Here is a 19,110-nt window from a genome sequence, read left to right as displayed (position 1 = left end):
TAGTGGCACATGCACATTCTTGGTATGTTTTTTGTGGGTGAGAGGAAATCGTGTACTGCACAAACAAAAAGGAAAACTCCTGCTGGGAACCTTTCAAGGAAATTTAACTTGCGTAATGTTTTGATCTTGGTGTTTATTACAGAAAATAAGAGTAATATTTCACCAGCTATTGTTATGTGTCAGCTTGCCTCTCCATCTGCTTGCCTTTTCCTTGATGGCTCTTCCCAAATTCTCAGTTTATTTTAATAAAAACACCACTTAAAAATGTAGCAGTTTGTTGATATGCTGAAGGCAGGTGAGCTGGACCCATGCTCAGAACATTTATTGTGTTGTGCTTGCTACTGTATAAAGATTTGACTGTTGTGGCTGCAAAGCCCTGCCTGTGTCAGCAGCTGCAGCTTAACCCATGCAAGTAAAACACGGGGGTACAGGTTCCTCACAAAATAGTGAAATGCAGGGGTTTCTGCTTTTAAAGGCAGATTTCTTCCCTTCATCTCTTTTAAAAATATGTTTTGTAAGTAAAATGACTTATTTGGGGAGAGGGTGAAAGTTGAGGCTTTGCAAAAATATTATTATTAACAATTTTCAAACTGCTTTTTTTGCTGTACTCTGTTGTTACCTTGCTGAACAACCATAGTGTGTATGTCTTCCATCTCCCCAATATTTTATTTGATCCACTTTATTAATAGCAATTACTTTTCCTAGTCATTGCACTATGAAATAGGGCTGAACTGAGCTTAAGTTTCTGATGTATTTTGTTGCAGTGCATTGTAAGTGCAAATTCCAAGTAACTAAACACAGTAATAAATACAGTGAAAAGTGAACATGCTGCTTTTTTGTTTGTTGGTGGGTATGCAAATTCTAATTTCTTTTTTTTTCCTTATAGAAAATCTGTACTCCCAGCTTTGCTGTTTGTACCAGTAGAACTTTGGTACAACTATTCGTGTAGACTACTGTAAAAGACATTTTACAGTGTGTGATGACAAGGAAGTATGTTCAAAGTTAGTTTTGAAGTATTTACATTTAGAAACTTTTTCACTTATCTCAAGCAATTTCCATGGAAAGAAATTGTTCTTGTATTGCAAAACACTAGAAAATAAGTGGCTTGGAAGTTCATTCCAATATGAAATTATCTCTAATTAAGATTAGTTTTTAAAATTTGCCTTGATTTTTCTGTAAAATGCATTTGGAGAGTTCAAGAATCTTGAACATTGTTTGCAAACAGCACTTGATTGTGCTTTATGCTTACTTCTACCCTTGACTGCAATACCCGCAGGCCACTGTGTGTATAGCTCTGTGTGTATAGTATATATATAAGTAGTCTTGAGGTGCCCTGATGACAGTGGATGTTTATTTGGCATTTAAGCTCATATTTATTTGTCTATAAAATCATTTAGCATGACTGAGACTTTAGTGCTCTGATCTCTATGAAATGTTTACTAGTATGCAACTGAATTATTGTACATTATATTACAAACCATTTACTCATTCCAGTAGTAATGCCAGGGACAAAAGTTGTTTAATCAGTCACATCAAAGGCAGCTGCTTGCATTCGTATTTTTGATATAAGTTAACACGTTAAGTTCAGATATGAAGTCCAGTTTTTAAACTGGAGCCCTTTAAATGACACGACCTAAAATTTATTAGAGTTTGTTGTTGTTTGGAAGCAGATCCTGATGATTCTGGAATTTTGATTTGGCAAGAAGCTTGATCATAGTTTTCCTTCTTCTAATTAAAAGTATACTTAGCTGACAACTGTACAAGCCCATAACATAATCTGTAGGATGTAAGGTGCAGAGTTAAGGACTGTATTTAACTGTAAATCTTGTATTAAGGATGGTGCCTACCCTGAACCTTTGTGTGGTTGCTGCTTCCACCAAAGTCTCAGAAACAGATTGTGCATGGCTAAATGTAGAATGTGTTTGTAATTTGTCATGTAGAGGGTAACCCCATGTAATACTAACAATGAGAAGAGCTTATAGAGCAGCTGGGGAGGGAAGGTGAGAAGGTTTAGTATAACTTGTTAGCATGTAGCATTGACAAGTGTTACACTAAACTCTGAAAACATCTTGAAATTGCAGCTTTACACTACCAAATCCTTCACTTACACTTCTGCAGAGGAAAAAAAAAATTCTTACCTCACAGGTATATATACATTAGCAAATTAGAGTTTGGTGAGTGTTTGGCCTGCTTTGGTGAATTTGTGACTGGAATCTGTAACTCTACTGTAGATTAGTGTGAAAATGAAAATACCTTTGTGAAAGTGATGTCTGCAGTGATGTCTGCTGTCCTTTCACTATGGCTGTAAGAGCATGAAAATTACTACAGGTAAGTCAAAAGAGGTTGGGAATCATGGTTGTGTTATTTTTTTGTATTTCAAAATCTTGACTTCAAAACACAATTTTTTTTTTGTCCTAAATGTTTGTATTTAGACATTTAGTATCAAAGGCTGTGCAGGACAGGTAAATAACATCCATGTATTTGTCAGCTTAAGGCCATACCATGTTTCACTGAGAGTGAGATAAAAAGAAATTCAAGAATCAATGGCCAAGAGAGAGAAACTTGCTAGGTGAGGAATAATGGATTAATGTGAATTTGGTTTTGTACATATGAAAAATATTTTATCAGGTTTTCATTAAAATTTTTCCTTAAGTCAGTTGGAGACATTATAGGCAAAAATCTGCCTTTTTTTAATATTAGCATAGGAGATTGGTGGTTTGTTGAATATAAGTAACAGTTCTGTATCTGGGGACAGCTGAGGGGAAATAAGGGAATGTTGGTTGTTGCACACATTGGATCAAGATGTGATGAGATGTGATTTGTGCTCAGTTTCATTGAAGTAGTTAAATGTCAGTTGGTTGCTTCCATAAATTAGATGGTACTTTGTTTAAAGAGGCCTCAGTGGAAGGTACAAAAAAGTGGGCTACCAGGAGATAAACTGATGGTAAAGTTTATTTGGTACAGCTTTTCTGCACTGGCTGCCTCACTGCCCCTTCGTTATCTTCAGCAGGGCTTCAGCCTTTCTACAATTGTGAATGGAGCTGAGATTATAATTACTTTTTGTGACCAATTCTGTAATGTAGATAGAAAATCAAAATGTGTCAGGTTAGTTTGTGTTCTGGCAGTGTTTTAATGTATTTGAGCTATGGAAATTGATAGTTGAGCTGATGATGTATTTTTACCCCAGTATCAAGATGAACCTAGTGTTAGTAATATTGGGGTAAAAATACTGCACAAAGAAAAGGGTGTTATTTTGAAAAGTGGTCTTCTGACTGATTTCTCTAGCATGCTGTGAGAAACTGCATTAGGTGACACATTGTGAGTAGGGAGAGGCATCTGTAAAACAACTCAGTTTTGGAAGCTAGCACTGGAGCATTAGTTGTTCCACCTCACCCCAGGCAGGAATGGGCTGCATTGCTGAACTTTTGTGCTTTCCCCACGCCTACATTGCCCTGAACTTGCACGTTTGTGCTGTATGTAGCAAGTTTGTGCTTTGTAGAATTTCCACAGTTTCTGCTAACAGCCTCAACACGTAACTGGAAGCCTGCAAATGGAATAAGAGGAGAATATTTTCCTCTGCTGCTCTCTTAGTGGATAAATTGAGGGGTTTTTTTGCAGATTTTATTTGGTTTTAGGATAGCTTACAGAGTTCTGAACGAGCAAAAATGTTAAAACATGTTTAAACATGTTAAATACTTCTACTACTTGTCAAGTGTTCAAATGGTACAGCTACCAATGCTAAGCTTGAATCTCTTATTTTATCACTGATGTAAACTGAAGCACTGGCTTCTAAAATATTCTTCCTAAGACACTTATTTTTAGGCAGAAATAAGTAGCTTTTAAATTTTGTTTGGATGGAGCATTCTTAATACCCTCTATAGACCTTTCTGTTTGTGGTAGATGATAGCTGTGTATCTAAAAATCCAGAGATGTATTTTTTCAATTTTTTTTAATTTTATTTTACTTGTCAGTTTATAATAGAATTCATGTAACAATTTAATTAAAAACTGACACGTTTCATGGAAAATTTGCCATACTTTGGGAAGGGATTATTCACACATGCAAGATCTCTGAAATAGCTGTGATTCAGACCCCTGGCAAAGAATTTGGCATATCTGAGTTTGACATATCTGAGAGGCACACTGCCTTCAAGAGGCAATGTGAGCATCTTCCCATCTCACTGTGTTTGGATTTATTTCAGTAAATGGTCAGAAACATTAAATTGATTTGCTGTTAGTTTTAGTTGGAGGATATAATTTGTTTTATAAAAGTGGCTGGTTTATGCATGAGGACTGTCTTATTAAGATTTGAATATTTAAATATTTCCACATTAGTCAGGGTCTTCATTTGAGTCTCCATTGACATCAAGTAGTGACTGTCAGACAAGCAAAACTTTGTCTCTATTTTAAGTCTATTTATGCACTTTTGCTGCTTTATAATAAAATTTAAAATTCTTTACAGATTTACTATAATTTTAATTCACAGAAGAAAATTTCCAGGGAATTTTATATTAATAGTTGAAAGGTTTAATATAATTGTCTTAATCACTGAAAGTCAATAAATGTTTTTCTAATGGGTTTTCATTTATTAAATGAAACTTTACTAGGCAGACACCACTTTTCATTCCTTCTCTGAAAGCAGTAGGTTTTTGATACTGATAAGCATGTGATATTTAGACCTGTAGTCTGTATTACTTATTCAGTATTACTAAAATTACTTCACATTGTGGATTGCTCTGTATTAGGAATTGCTTATTCTGCACTGACAAGGAAGGAGCCTTACACATCTGTAGTGAAAATCTGTGAGGCAGACAACAATTTTATTTACAAAGGAAGGGAGGAGGGAGAGCCAAAGACTTTCTCCCATCCCTGTCTTTCGGTTTTTTTGTACCTTTTTCAAGAGTTTCCCAGCTTATTAACAGGAACTTCAGCATTCTGGTGCTTTGGCCAGTTCCTAGAAGTTCCTTTCTTCTTGGGCTTATTCACCCTCTCAGGGCATTAGTAATAGACATGACTTCAGGGGATTTACTTTTGTTTTCTTTATTTATTTTAGAACATTAAAAGTGACCTTTGTACTTGTACATGTCATTTGCTTTTCGTAACTGTCTTCAGGGTTTCATTCTGCCAAAACACAATCACAAATTCCAAGTCTTAATGTTACTTATCTTAGTGCTCTGCCAAGCTACAAAGAAGTTGGAAAGCATCTATTTATCTTCCTATCAGGCCAGTCTAGCAGGAAAGATTCTTTCTGATCCAAAAGTAAATGATTAGAGGGAGACTCACAGTGTCAGAAATCCCACAGCTCCCATGTTGTTGTTGCAGGTGGCATTGGAAACTCTGGGAAACTTGGTAGGTGGAGAGAGTGGATCATCTCAGAGCTAATTAGTGAGAGCTGGGCTAATGAATGGAACAACAGAGCAAACTTGTGGGAGAAAGGGGTAACACTGAGACAGTGACCATTTTACTGTGATTATCCTTTAATTTTCATTTCCCTTCTCCCCAGAAGGTTGGGGTTGGATGTTCACAGGTCTGCATCCGTCCCTTTTAGGGCAAGCTGCAGCAGGGTAGTCATGTGCATCTGACAGCTGTAGGTTGTGATTATTTTGTTTCAGTTAGTGTCTGCTTGCATTTTGGCTGCTCTTCTGTTTAGCTTTTCCTCATTTTAAGTAATTGATATGTATTCTGTATTCTAGTATGTATTCTGATACAAAATTTGTAAGGAATAATACTTCAAATGTACCATTTCTTTGTTAAATTTACAGGAGTGATGCCTAATGTGGAAGAGCCAGTTCTTTGCTTGAATGATTTCAATCCATGTATTTGAAACAGTGCCTTAACTGCTAGGCAATAAATTAATCCTACCTTATCATTCTCACTGGAGTCCATCTTGCATTGGATAATTAAATAGGGAAAAAAGTGAGGAAGAACTGTTTTTTATTCTGGTCCCAAGGACTCAGATCTGCAAGGAGTCCTTGGTTCTTAGGTTATTTCACTGAGTTATTAGTGTGCAGTGGTGTCAACAGGAACATTTGATGGGTATGGACCCCAAACTATGCTATAACATTGTGGTTTGGATGTTCCTCTGAGACACTAGAGAAGGGAGCATAAGGCTATTAAGTAAAGATATCTTTTTCTTGAGCTCTACTTGAGGGATTTTTGGTCCTTCACTTCCAACTTGGCAGGCATAACTCTAATGCTTATGGTTACATGTCTTTAGCTAGTACCCAAAGAAATAATTTTGGGTTTTTTTTTCCAACAAAACTTTAATTTTTCTGGATTTTGTTACTTATCCAGTGTGGCTGTTAAGTTTGATAAAGTTCAGTATTTTGGCTGCTTACTCTTGCTCCATTGACAGCTTGGTAACAACTGTGAAACCATTTGAGAAAGGATACTAACAGAAAAATCAGCTGAAAGTTGCTTGGAATGTTTTATGACTGATTTTTTTCGTGTTTGTATTGTGTAGAAAATAAATATAAGCTTTAAAATATACTTGTGATGAAAAGTGCTCATTTTAATCTTAAAATCCCTGTAGGCTGTGAAGATTCTGTGAGGGAGGAGGTGGTGTGGGGGAAGACACAGTCAGTGGTAGTTACAGTCTGAAGTATTTGATTCTTATATGGGCAAGGAAATGTTGGTTTTCTTTTACCCCTACTTACTTGAATCTGATGCTTGGAATATCTTAGTTCTTGATTAAAATTTCTTAGCTTTCTTCATGAAGGTTCTGAGTCATTGCCATCTACATTTTTAAAATACTGAGTTTTCCTAAAACTACAGCATCTGTTTTTGACTTAGTAATTTGTGTAGTCTCAGGAGGTAGTCACCCCTTGACTAAATATCAGTGTGCTAAATGTAGGATGTGTTTAATGTTGCCTGATGCAAAGTTGTTCTCCTTTACTTGTTAAAAACTTGTTTGTGGACTGCCTTGAATAGGTCACAGCAAGGATTGCTCCAAGTCTGGTGTCAAACCATAGAAAAGGGTGAAATGCTTGACACTCATCTCTTCACTAATGCTAACAAATTGAGAAAGAGGGGGTGTCACATGCTAAAAATGTAATTGGAGTTAATATATAACATCCCCAACCTCATACCCAGTGTAATCCTCCCTTTTTGTAGTGCCTCCACTTCTCCTGCAGATGTTATCATGTGTGTTTGTTGCCATCAGCCCCTCACTGAACAAATCTTGAGGTTACTAAGGCTCCTTTCTGTCACGTGAGAACAATGGGCGTCGTGTGTACTTTAAATGTGCCATGATTGCAGAAATGTTTCCCAGGCTTTCCCCATGGGTCAGGGCATGGTGTAAAAAGTGATGTTTACCTACCTTGCAAGAGGTCAAGATGTCCAAGCAGAACTGTGTTCACATATTCAGCACCATAGAAACTTAGTTAGCACTCTCTGGTTTTGTGTGTAACACGTAATTTTTATTTCATTGATGATAGGGTGGTTTTTTTTTTTCCCTGCAGTTTGCAACTTGGTTAAAATGTGGAATTAATAAAAGCCATTCCATGTCCTGCATTAGCAATGTAGATCCAAGAATGTCAATTGTACAGGAACTAATAATATGTTCATCAAAATCTCTATCGTCAGGTAATAGGTAATGTTCCAACAAAGAAATGCTTTTTCTTAAAATAAGGATGGGGCTCTAGTTCTTTCACTTTACCAGGAATTTTGCCTCTTGCAAAAAGAGATGATAAAATAGTGAAAGGTTTTCTGATCATTCATCAGCATTAAAACAACAGAACTTTTGGTAAATGCCTGGATGTATATGTTAAAATCCATATAGCATTGGACAGCATTAAAAACTATGCTTAAATTTCTGAAGAATAATGATTGTGTTTCTCCTCACAACTGACAGAGCAAAAAATCAGCAACAAATGGCTTGATTGCTTTCATTTATTTAATAATTCTTTCCTAGAAAATAACTTATGATTTTCTAGCCCAGATTGTGCCACATTACCTTCCACAGTGTCTCTCCTGGAATATGGTGCATGTCTTAGCACTACTAGAATGGCAGTTGTCAGAGATTTCCTTTTAAACTTTCCAGAGCTTTCATGTGGCTCTCAATGGAGAGAGGAGCAGGCAGGAGGTTTCTTGCACTGTCCTTGTGAGTCAGGAGAGATCCCTGTGCCCTGCTGGTTGTGTGAGAGGCCTGAACCTGGTGGACAACCAGTGTGCAGAGCAAGGTCTTCACTTGTTACTGGTGCCAGATTAATGGCAAAGCATCTTGTGTTGTTACATTTGTATAATTCAAAGTATTCCAGAATTTTAAATGGGGAAAAAAAAACCCAAACACTTTGTCTCCATTATCAAGAAATTTTCCTTTTCCTTATTGAAAAACTGTAAGGACCTATCACCACACATGTTATCTTCTGAAGTAAAACCAGTCTCTAGGTGTTATGTGTTGGCACATATATCAGGAAAAGGCTTAATGTGTTATAAGTGGCATAATAGTCATCCTTCAACACAAATGTACTGCAGGGAGAGGTGGTTTGCTTGGTAATTATGCTGAGTTGCTTGTATGACATCTGTTATTCCTTCAGGACTGTTGTTGCCATTTGTACTTCATTGGGTTTTTCAGATGAAGAATTACCTTTTTTGGCCATATGCTGTTTTTTAATATCTTTTGGCTATTTGTCATCTGGGATGATTTGTCTGTGTTAATCATAATGGAAAAGAAACATGGTAAGATTTTGATGGTACAGAGTAGCAATTAAAAATTTGTCAGGACACTTCTAAAATAATTAAAACCTTTCCTGCTAAAATTAGGCTTTCTGGAAACATGAACCCTTAGGCCTGGTGCTCCAGGCAGCATAAGTAGCTCAGGATTAAGCTATAAAAACTTCTGATCGTCTTGACAATTGAATTTTAAAGAATTAGAAGTCTGAGAGTCAGGTATCTCTAAGGCTGTACAAACCACAAGATCCTTAGAATGTGTTTGTAGGACAGCTTTTATTTGTAGGCAGGCCTTGAGAGCTTCAAATGCTCTTTTTTTTTCCACTCCCCCATTAGTGCAGAGAGAAGATGACAGATATTACAGAGCTCCTGGCAAGTTGCAGACTGCTGGGATTGATATGTTAAATATCTTTCCTTTAATAAAATACTTCACTTGGTTAAGTGCTCATGTTAAAGAACTGGGTGGATTTTGAAAATATGCTGTGAGTGAAAGTGTAGGTGAGCTGTGTGGACTCATAAGCTGTGAAACTTTGAAGTTTAAAAAAAGAAGTTGGGGGCTTGGAGGGTATAATCTATCAGTTTTTTCCCCCCAATTTTCTTGATAAATAGCTAAATTACAGTTTCTATTGGATTATAGTAATTTGCTTCCAAAAGTTTTTGTTTATCATATTTTTTGTCATCTTCCACAAGAGACTCCTTTAATGTGTCAGTCAGCCTGTAAGGTGTCAGACTTCTGCTTAGGGACAGCAGGGAACCACACAGGGCATTGACTTGCAGGAGTGGCTTTTGCTTTATGGATAATCTGAAACTCAGCTGGAAGAATTTGTAAGGTGTTGGGTGTATTTTGTTTTCCTGTTCAGCTGTTACCAGAGATGTTGTTACAGGCTTGTAGTGCAATGACAGTTGATGCTTTATTCTAGATACCTTCATGGAAAAAGGCATTAAAGTGGAGAGCTACTAAAACCAAAATCACTGTTGAGAAGGAGAAGTACTGCCTTCCTTCAAACTGGCAGGTGTTCATCCTTCCTAAACTCTGATCCTGAGTCTGTTTGGGAATGTGTCCCTCTCCTTTATTGACATGCAGAGAAGTTGATGTATGAACTGAAGACCAAAGATCAGACTCTTTCCAGCGCTTCCACCGTTCTTTTTAGCATGCATTAGTTTTATCATTTTGTTCTGTGTGGTCCAGGTCATCTCTTTCTCCCTCTTGGAGCACACAGCCTTCCCTCTTCTCTGCATGTCCCTAGAGAGTATGAATAACCCCAGTGTGTACAAAAGTGAGGCTACTTTCTGAGCCCCTTCTCTCTGTTCATGTTACTCTTCATTTTTTTCTTTTTTCCTCTGATATCTTCAGGGAATGTTTGAAGAACCAACCATGCTTTATATTACTTCATCTGTTTCCATTCATGGAAATGTGTCCTGGTTACAGATTCAAATTTTCTGATTTTAGAGTAGTGAATAGTCTTTCTAATAGTAGGCTTTGTTTAGACAAGATTTTTTAAAAAGGAATGTATTTTTCCAGGTTTTCTTACTTCCCTTATTTCTTCCCTTCTTACTTCCCTTATTTCTTTCCCATCCTTTCCCCCTCATGCACAGAAATGTAACCTGAAGTCATAGCAGTATTCTTAGTGTACAGCAGGGGGTGTATGAAAGCCCACAACCTTAAGATGCATTTCCATTGCCCACTTAATTTTATAATGTTGAGCTTAATTATATTTTGTGTATTTTGTGACTCCTATTTTTTTTAACTCCTCTAACTTAATCAGGATCCCAGCATTATTTGGTCAATGAAAAATAAATGTCAAATGAAAATTCGACTGCCTTAAAGTAGAAGTACTCCAAGGGGCAGCTTGTCTTACTGAAAATGAAGCCAGAGGTTGTCCAGAGAGATTTTGGAGTCTCCAAGCTTGGAGGAACTCAAAAGATTCCTGGGCAAACTCAAAAGATTCCTGCTTGAGCTGGGGGTAGACCAGGTGACCTCTGAAGGTCCTTGCCAACCTCAATCATTCTGTGATTCTCCAGAGGTTTTCTCCATGTGCACAGGGGGAAAATTCTGTACCTTTCCTTCCTTTCAAATAGCAGCTATTTGGCAAGTACTCTAATGTATGTAGTATGAACTAATGTGCCTGGAACATTAATGTTTTCATAGGGCACAGTCTTATGGGTGCCTAATTGAGATTAAGTATTTACCTATGTGCTTTAAGTGTCTTAATTTCTTTTTTATCCTGGACCATTACCAAGTATTCATTAGTGTCTCTGGCAGAATATTTCTATCACTTCACCAAAGTTCTTTAAAGTATTATGATTTCACTGTATTTAAATGAGTGTGAATCCTAGTCTGTGTGTGCTGTGCAATATAAAAATTCTTCTGCCCTGAGCAGAATGGAGAGAGTTGTCAGTGGTAATTTTCCTGTTCTGCAGAGAACTGGTGGAGGAGAGGAGCTGGTGTGCTACAAGAGATCAGTGCTCATGGTTAGGATGCCTGGGGTCCTCATTCACGGTTGGATGCGGAGATTATGTAGGGAGCATCATTTTTAGGGTAAATTTCATGTAAAGATTACCCTTAAGTAACCCCCTAGTTAAGCAGCGAGGGAAGATGTGATAAAAATAGAAAAAATAATAAAGTAAAACAAATTTTCTGCTTTTAACTATCAAGTAGTCTTTGCAATGAAATATCCCCAAGGTGGGGTGAACCTGTATGAAAAACAGGATTTGCTCGTGGAGATGTATACCGGCAAACAAAGAAAGAAAGCAGTAAAATTTTTATTTAAATATCAGTCTGATGGTTCCTTAATGACTTGGATGCATGAAGAAAGCATCCCAAACACTCTATCACTCAAAATTAGTTAATACTTAGTGATACCAGTAAAAAGTAAATCTGATTTTTTGGTGTTATTTGGTGTTATTTTTTGGTTATTTGGTATATTATATAATATATATATGTGTATATATATAAAATATTGTATATATTAGCGAATGTAGCATCAGGCTGTCGGAGCGCTGTTCCCTTTTTCAGCGGTGAGCCCTGCGTGTGCCCGGCGGGGCCGGGGCAGGGCGGGAGCGGCGCGGGAGCGGCAGTTCCGCAGCCGAGCGCTGGAGGGCTCCGCAGACTGACGGCTGCCCAGCGATTTCAGGGGAATTGCTGCATTGTACCTGCGCGGGGTTTAATGCTTGCCGGGCCATTTGGCTATTTGCCATAATTGGCTTTCCATTCCCTTGATTGGAATCATAGATAAAAATTTGCTAATCCACTTTCTTTGCTGAAAGTATTAGAAAAGTAATCCATCTTTTAAAAATGCTCGAACAAAATCATATGGTATAAAGAATACTTTATGGAATAATGAGATTAATGAGAACTGTAAGGCATATGCAATTTAAAACGTTTTTCTATGGGTTTAAGGGGAAAAATGCAATCTGGGCACTATAAAGCCATAAGTACTTCCTTTTTTATGCACTACCTTTTAAATGTGCATTACATGTTATGCTTTTGTCTGTGATAAAATGTGAGTATGTATTTAGGAAGAAGGATCTGCTATTTACTTGCAATTTTAAAAAGGTTTGAAAATACCTGATTCAAACTTCTTGGCTGTGTTTTTTTTTCCTCCCTCTCCCCTCTTCTGCCCATAGGGCATCAGAGCACGGATTTTGGAAACCCTTGTAATGCTCATTCTTCTTGCACTGCTTATCCTTGGAATCGTATGGGTGGCTTCAGCACTCATAGACAATGATGCTGCCAGTATGGAGTCTTTATATGGTATGGAATGCAAAAACCTTCACCCAGATTGATTGTAAATACAGAAACGCAGGTTTCCAGTTAAATGTATTTCTAGTATGTGCTAAGTGAGTATTGCACAGGTTGTGAAGGAGGTGTCTTAATTCAGTCAGCACCATTTTGATGTTAAATTCTGTGACATAAGTAGCCTCTTGGTAATTAGCTAAACCTGTGCTCACTGTTTTTTTTACAGACCTCTGGGAATTCTACCTCCCATATTTATATTCCTGTATATCACTGATGGGATGCTTGTTACTTCTGTGTAAGTGTTTTCCTCATTATTCCAAAAGATGAATGGTGTTATGGTGGGGGATTTTTTTGTGTATTGTGTTCAATTTTTTTTAATGGTTAAATGAAACTTTTTAATTGTGAAAGTTGAGTGGGATTTTCTTTTTCTGATTAAATTTAAATATAGGCGTGAATTTGTTAGGTTTGAGTTCTGAAGTTTAAATAAATGGTACCTTAGATTTTCAATTTTTGAGAAACTTTCCAACTCACCCAATTTTGACTAATAACTTGTTAAAGCAGGTAGTTGAAAAATAGGGCACTCTATTCTGCAAAGAAAAGCACAATTTTTAAATGAAATGTCTGCAGGAGGCAGGTAGTATGGTGAGAAAATTATTTTGGAACATTTTGTCCTATATTCAGTAAACTACCATTCTTCCTTTCGTAACTGAAAATGTTGCTGTATAGGCGGGAGTTGGAAGACAGTGCAGCCAGCTTTCATAATCACTCAGCTGGGCTCTGGCCAGTCTGCAGGTCAGTTACACAATTGCATCTGAAACAAATGCAGTAAAAACCCAACTTTACACTGACTGCTCCTAGCCAGAGTTCAGTCATCCATGTTCAGGAGAATAAGAAACATGATGGAAGGCTCCAGATCCCACCTAGAATCTCAGCCCCCTCCTTGAATAATTTCTAGAAAGTTCCTGAGAGGAACAGAAGATCTCCCTTTCTAGATTCCTATGGCTTCATCTCTTCTCCAAGCTTGACAGATTCAAAGCTTACATGGGGCTGTCACTGTGGAGAAAGGGTGGGGAATCATAATTTGTGATATCCTTTAAACAGATCTATTAAAGAGACCTCAGTGAGTCTCCTTAGATTCTCTGTATGTGCAGGTTCTCAAATGCCCTTTGGAGGAAGGTGGGAGGATTAAGCAATGGGATTCTCAACATTTTGTGCAGGCTGTTCCAGAGTGGCGTTCACAGAGGTGCTGAACACTTTAATTGGAAGTTGGTTTACAAAACTTCAAATCTGCTCTGCAGTTTGCTTCAGCACAGCTGAAAACTCAGCCTGCTGAGTTCTGGGGCTGTTGTAAACCAGTTCACTGAAATTATTGTGACTAAATGCCAGGTTTTGGAAATGTGTAACTTAAGCAAACCACTGAGGTGAAGGCCCTCCAAGCTGTTAGATCTGTGTAGCTGAAAGGGCAGTTTACAGCACTGGGGCAGCTGCTGGGGTAGAGCTTTAGATCTTCAGCTGTTTTAATTGCTGAAGCAGTGTTTGAGTAAAGCCTATTGCAGTGGTGATTTGGAGCACCATGTCATTTGTCTTTTCTCCTTTTCCTGCAGGATTCTTCTGCAGTAAAGGCAGACAAGCTTAAGTTAGATTTTTCAATACTCTTGTATTTTTCTGTAATACACAGTAGCTACAGTGAAACACTAGTTAATAAAAATAAATTCAATTCCCACAATAACATCTTGTCTACTTTTTTTGGCAACAATGTTTTATTATAATGGAAACTATAGATGTATGTACATGCTCATCCATATTGTTATAAATTCTTTCCTCTCTGATGTATTTCAGTATTTGAAGGCAGTTTTCCCTAAACTGTTATAATTTTTTATTATCATGATTAAGCCTTTCTCCCAAGAAGCAGACATGCATCATTCCTGAAAACCATCACAGGCTAGGATCAGAAAGGGCCTGTTGTTATTTCACAGAAAATAGTCTAAAGTCTGGTAGCTGAGCCTACTCTCAATGGAAGTTGAGGGATCACTTTCAGGAGACCAAAGCATCTTCAGGTTCTCTTGGCCTTGCAGCTACACCTGTGCTAAAAGGTGAAATGTGCCTGAGATGTTCTCCAGTGCTGTGGCCAACCAGTGTCACTCCATTCAGGATATTGCAGTTGGCAGATGTCTGATATTGCAGTTGGGAGATGTCTGTGCAGCTTTGGCTCATGAAAAAGGTTCCTGGGTTGTCTGAACTCTAGATGAGCATTGAGAATCATTTGGGCAAGTGTTAACTGGCCCAGGGCAAATCATGCCAGGAGTAGTTCTAACAACTCACTGGTGTAGGCAATCCAGTCTTAAAGCCCAGGAATGCATTGTGGCACTGCTGAATTTACTGGTGAAGACATAGCCTCTGGTGCCACATGCTTTGAATAAATAATTAATTAGTTGAGCAAGTTTAAGATCTCCAGTTATATGGAGTTCCTTGTTGACAAAAAGTCACAGTTAAGCTCTTGGAGGGGAGAGATGCTTGTCTTGATCAAAATTCATGTGCATGCAATGTGCTTGAAAGTGCAATGTTGGAGCTTTAAGCTCTTGCAGTTCTTTTCTAAACCAAAAAATGGTGATATGTGGAATAGCACACTTAGCATCCGAATAAAAACACCTGGTCTTTGACTTACAACTGATGTTTTGCACACTCTTCCTTCCCTTGCAGTGTGCACACCAGTAGGGGCTCTCGAGGATGTTTACAGTAATGGGTCAGTTGCTGGTGAAACCGACGGTAAGTGCTCCCCAAGTCTGTCCTCCTGTGCTCCCCAAGTCTGTCCTCCTGTGCTCCCCAAGTCTGCCCTCCTGTGCTACCTGTGAGAAGGTGGAATGGTATTTGGGGACTTTCATCTAGAATACTTCTACAGAACTCTTCAGTTCATCAGTTTCTAGAACCACTATTTATGTACTCATCTCACATTTTTCATATAGCCCAAAAGCCTGGTTTTCCCAAAGCTTTTCTTATAATAATAGAGACTTTCTCTGATTTTTCAATTTCTGTCAATGCTAGTAATATTATTTATTTACCAGTATTTCCTGCTGTGTTTTACCAGTGCCTGAAAAGCGTGGGCATATTCTGAGTTCAGTAGCAAAGAACACAACAGCAAAAAAGTCTGGATAACAAGAAGTGTACCTGGGGTACACAGAGATGTGTGAAATGTGGGTAGTTGTCATCTTTAAGAGCTTGTTACACACAGATCCTCTTTGGTTCGTGGTCTGAATGCTGTGAGGGAAGGGAGAAGTTTGTACCACATACAAGTGCTCTAGTGACTTCAGTGTCACATGTCCTAGTTAGTAGTTACAAAAATTTGGGTGCACTTGGATCTTGTTTTCCTTTTCATTAGTCGGTTCAACCCTGGAAATACCAAGAAAATACCTACTATTTTTATCTTTAGTCTCAAAGCACCTGGTAGCTGAGATAGACTGACTTCATTTATTTGGTTTTTAGCTTCCAATAGCAATTTATATTTTCATGAAATACTGGCTCATGTGAAAAGTTGCTTTTTAATACAATTTTTCCAAATCTTTAGTTATTTTTGTTTAAATTGGGTGTGGTTTGATATGGTTTGAATGTAGGTCAGACATACTGTTCTGTCTCTTTAGATTGTAACTGAACATAAAAGCCCTAACTCAAAATCAAAACTTTAACTTTGCTTACAGTAAAGATACAATTCTGTAACAGAATGGAATAATCTTCTGTGAAGTTCTTATTTGTGTCACTATTGTAAAGTTGTAGACTGTATATTTAAAGTACAGGTTACAGGAGCAAAGTGAATCTGATTATGTGAATGCAGTCAGGAAAACAAGTGCCTCTGATACTCAGTTCATGTTTCTGTTTGCAAATACAGATCCTGGAAGACCTAGATGAGCAGATGTATATCATCACTTTAGAGGAAGAAGCAATTCAGAGGAAGCTTAATGGTATGTATGCTATACCTGTAATGGCACTGCTTCAGATACAGTATTTAGAGTAGAGTGGTTCTGGTCAGGAATCTCGCTGTTGATCAACCTCTTCTCTCAAAACAGAACATTTCAACATCTTAGCCTGTTACAAGTGTTACAGGGGTACTGTAACACTTTTCCTCACCAGGTTTTCCAAGATTGGTTCTTGTGTATGTGTGGTTTGCTTTGGTTTTGTTTTTGAATTGTTCATCAGCTCTCTAATGTGGGAATTGCTCTGAGCCTGAGAGAGTAACTGAGTCGTTGTCCAGACCCACCACCCTTAGTGCAAAATAGCTTGGATTGGAAAATGAGTCTATTTCAGCCTTGTTTGAAGGACAATGAACTTACAAGTTGATTGCTAGCAAGCTTAGCAAGAGGCTTGACTTCCTTCAATGAGTTTTTGTTTTTAATTTGGAGGATTTTTTGTGTTTTGGTTGATTGTTATTTAAAATCTTAGGTAGTAATCCATTAAAAATCAGAGCACTCCATTATATTCTAGGAGTTATTTGGTGAATTCAATAAATAAAAATATTCTGTTAATAAGTAATGAAAATTAATAATTACAAGAATGATTTTAGACTTACTGTATTTAGTCTTAAAATTTTGCATTTCTTGATAAGGCGTTTTTGTTGTGGATTGTTTAAAAACATGAAGTATGAAGTAAAGTATGAAGTTTTGACTTAGAATGGAAAGGAGTGTTGCAACAGGCAGGCACCGCTTGTGGAAAATTTATTGGTTCTGTATACCTGGAAATCATGTTGTACAAATATTCTGACTTGCTTTTAACTGCATGGATAAGCCATCCATCCATAATTTATGCAGTTACTGCAGTTTTGAGAACCAAGGAATTTTCATGTAAGACAGCACAACAATGTATGTGTCATGATGACTTATTTTAGCCTTAATTTTTAAAATTTCCTGTTTTTTCTCTCCTGCTTTTCAGTCTTCTGTCATATATCTTAAGCTTTCCTGCTCTGAGGTCTCATTAAGTCTCCTTCCAAAGTTGCTTGGTCAGGGGAAGTACATGGAAGATCATGGTGATCATATTTATTCCAGGGCTTAAAATTTGTGGAGGAGTAGTGACTTCTTTGTGCTGAAATCAGTCATAACTTCAGTTTAAAAGTAACATTCACCTTTTCAGGTGTTTATAGTGACACACCATGTGTGCATTTACACACAGGCACACAAAAAGGTGCAGGCAGTGAGTGTCTTTGAAGCTGTGATGGGTGATGATAATCATTCTGTGTGTTTGATGTTAGCTGGGAACTGTAAAATATTTGTTACTGAATATTTTATGTTGTCATGGTGATTCTACTTGTGTACAACACAGAGGAATGACCCAGTAGTTATTCAGGAATCTATTGGAAGTAGTGTTCAGATGGGGAATGGGATTATTTAGGTGATGCTTGGCTGCTCTTTTTCTTGCAGAAGTCTCTCAAGAGTTGCTTATATTGCAGATTGATATGGCTTATGGAGTGGACCTAGGCTGTTTGTAGGTGCCTACTAGCTGGGTATGGATTTAGGATGTGTGCCAAGAGACTGGATTTGCTTTCAGGCACATGCCTTGGTATTCAGTGAGAAGTGGAACTGCAGCCCACCCATATTCCATGGAGCACTCACCAGCCTGCTCTTGAGCACTGAAAGACATGGGGCTTAAGTGAGACAGGAGAGGAACTGGATTCCCTCTGTTTCCAGTGCTGAGGGAATGGCATGGACACCCCCAAAAGGAATGCTTGAAAATCCCTAGGCTGGTGTACAGAGAAAATTAATGGATTTAAGACGAAAAGTAAATGAAAATTTAAACTTGAATATAGCATGTAGGTGGGACAAGATGTTATATGTGCAGGAAGATACTTTGCAGGATTTTTGTACTAGTTACTTTAGCAAATTTAAGCACAGTTCTCATTATGGTGAGCAGGGAAACCTTCATCTTCTCTTCCAGAAGTCTTTCTAATACATACAAATTATGCCAGAAGCATTGACATCATTATTGCCAGAATTATGAAGGGTCATGTTTACCATGTTTATTGCATTTTAAAAAGTGTGCATAAGTGGCAGTGGTGCTAATTGCATCAGTAAAAGGTGTCTGTGATGGTAGAGGCCATAATCTGTGTTTTAGCACATAGATTGTCACTGTTGCTGTATCACAGTGGATATATTCAGCTACACACTTCATCTGCCATGGCTGTTGCAACTCTTCCACCATGTTGGTGGTGGAATCCATGGTGCTTAAGTAACCTTGCTGGGCAGGTTTCCAGTAAAGTGCTCTGAAATTAAATACTTTATTTATATGTATAACTAAAGAGTTGAATTTTGATTAAAATGAAGAGGACCAGAGCAGAGGCTTAAGTGATACTTGATGATTGTAAAGCTTTTCATATTTGAAAATAAATCTATCTGTGAAACTGTAGATCTTCTTTGTGGGAACTAATTTTCTTCCTCCTCAGGTGTCTGCAGTGTCTAACTGAAAATCGGAGGAGGAGGGAGGGGAAAGTTTGATTGTGTTATCTACCCTAGTATTTTTATCTATTGAAGAGATACTGGGCTTTGGGAAAATGTTTGTTTCCAGTGTATTATATTTCAGTACCCACATCACTCCTACAGTTGAAAAATAAAGCTGGGACTTTTTTATATTAAAAGAAAAAAGTTGCCTTCAGCTATTAGTTTTCCTGAATCCAAAGAGACGGGTGGGGTAGGATCAAAAATACTTACTTGATCAAAGTTATTG

General features: G+C 37.7%; 1 protein-coding gene across 1 annotated transcript in view; it reads left to right on the top strand.

Annotated features, from left to right (window-relative positions):
- Positions 1 to 19,110, top strand: part of LMBR1 (limb development membrane protein 1) — a 68,174-nt gene that overhangs the window by 29,554 nt on the left and 19,510 nt on the right. Inside the window, 5 exon segments of the mRNA XM_036402798.1 lie at positions 12,297 to 12,423; positions 12,635 to 12,703; positions 15,109 to 15,122; positions 15,124 to 15,174; positions 16,289 to 16,361. Coding sequence (XP_036258691.1) covers positions 12,297 to 12,423; positions 12,635 to 12,703; positions 15,109 to 15,122; positions 15,124 to 15,174; positions 16,289 to 16,361 — 334 coding nt within the window.

Source organism: Molothrus ater, chromosome 1, assembly GCF_012460135.2.
Source record: "Molothrus ater isolate BHLD 08-10-18 breed brown headed cowbird chromosome 1, BPBGC_Mater_1.1, whole genome shotgun sequence".
Taxonomy (NCBI): domain Eukaryota; kingdom Metazoa; phylum Chordata; class Aves; order Passeriformes; family Icteridae; genus Molothrus; species Molothrus ater.
Note: the sequence above shows the minus strand (reverse complement) of the source record. Positions and strands in the feature narration are given on the sequence as shown.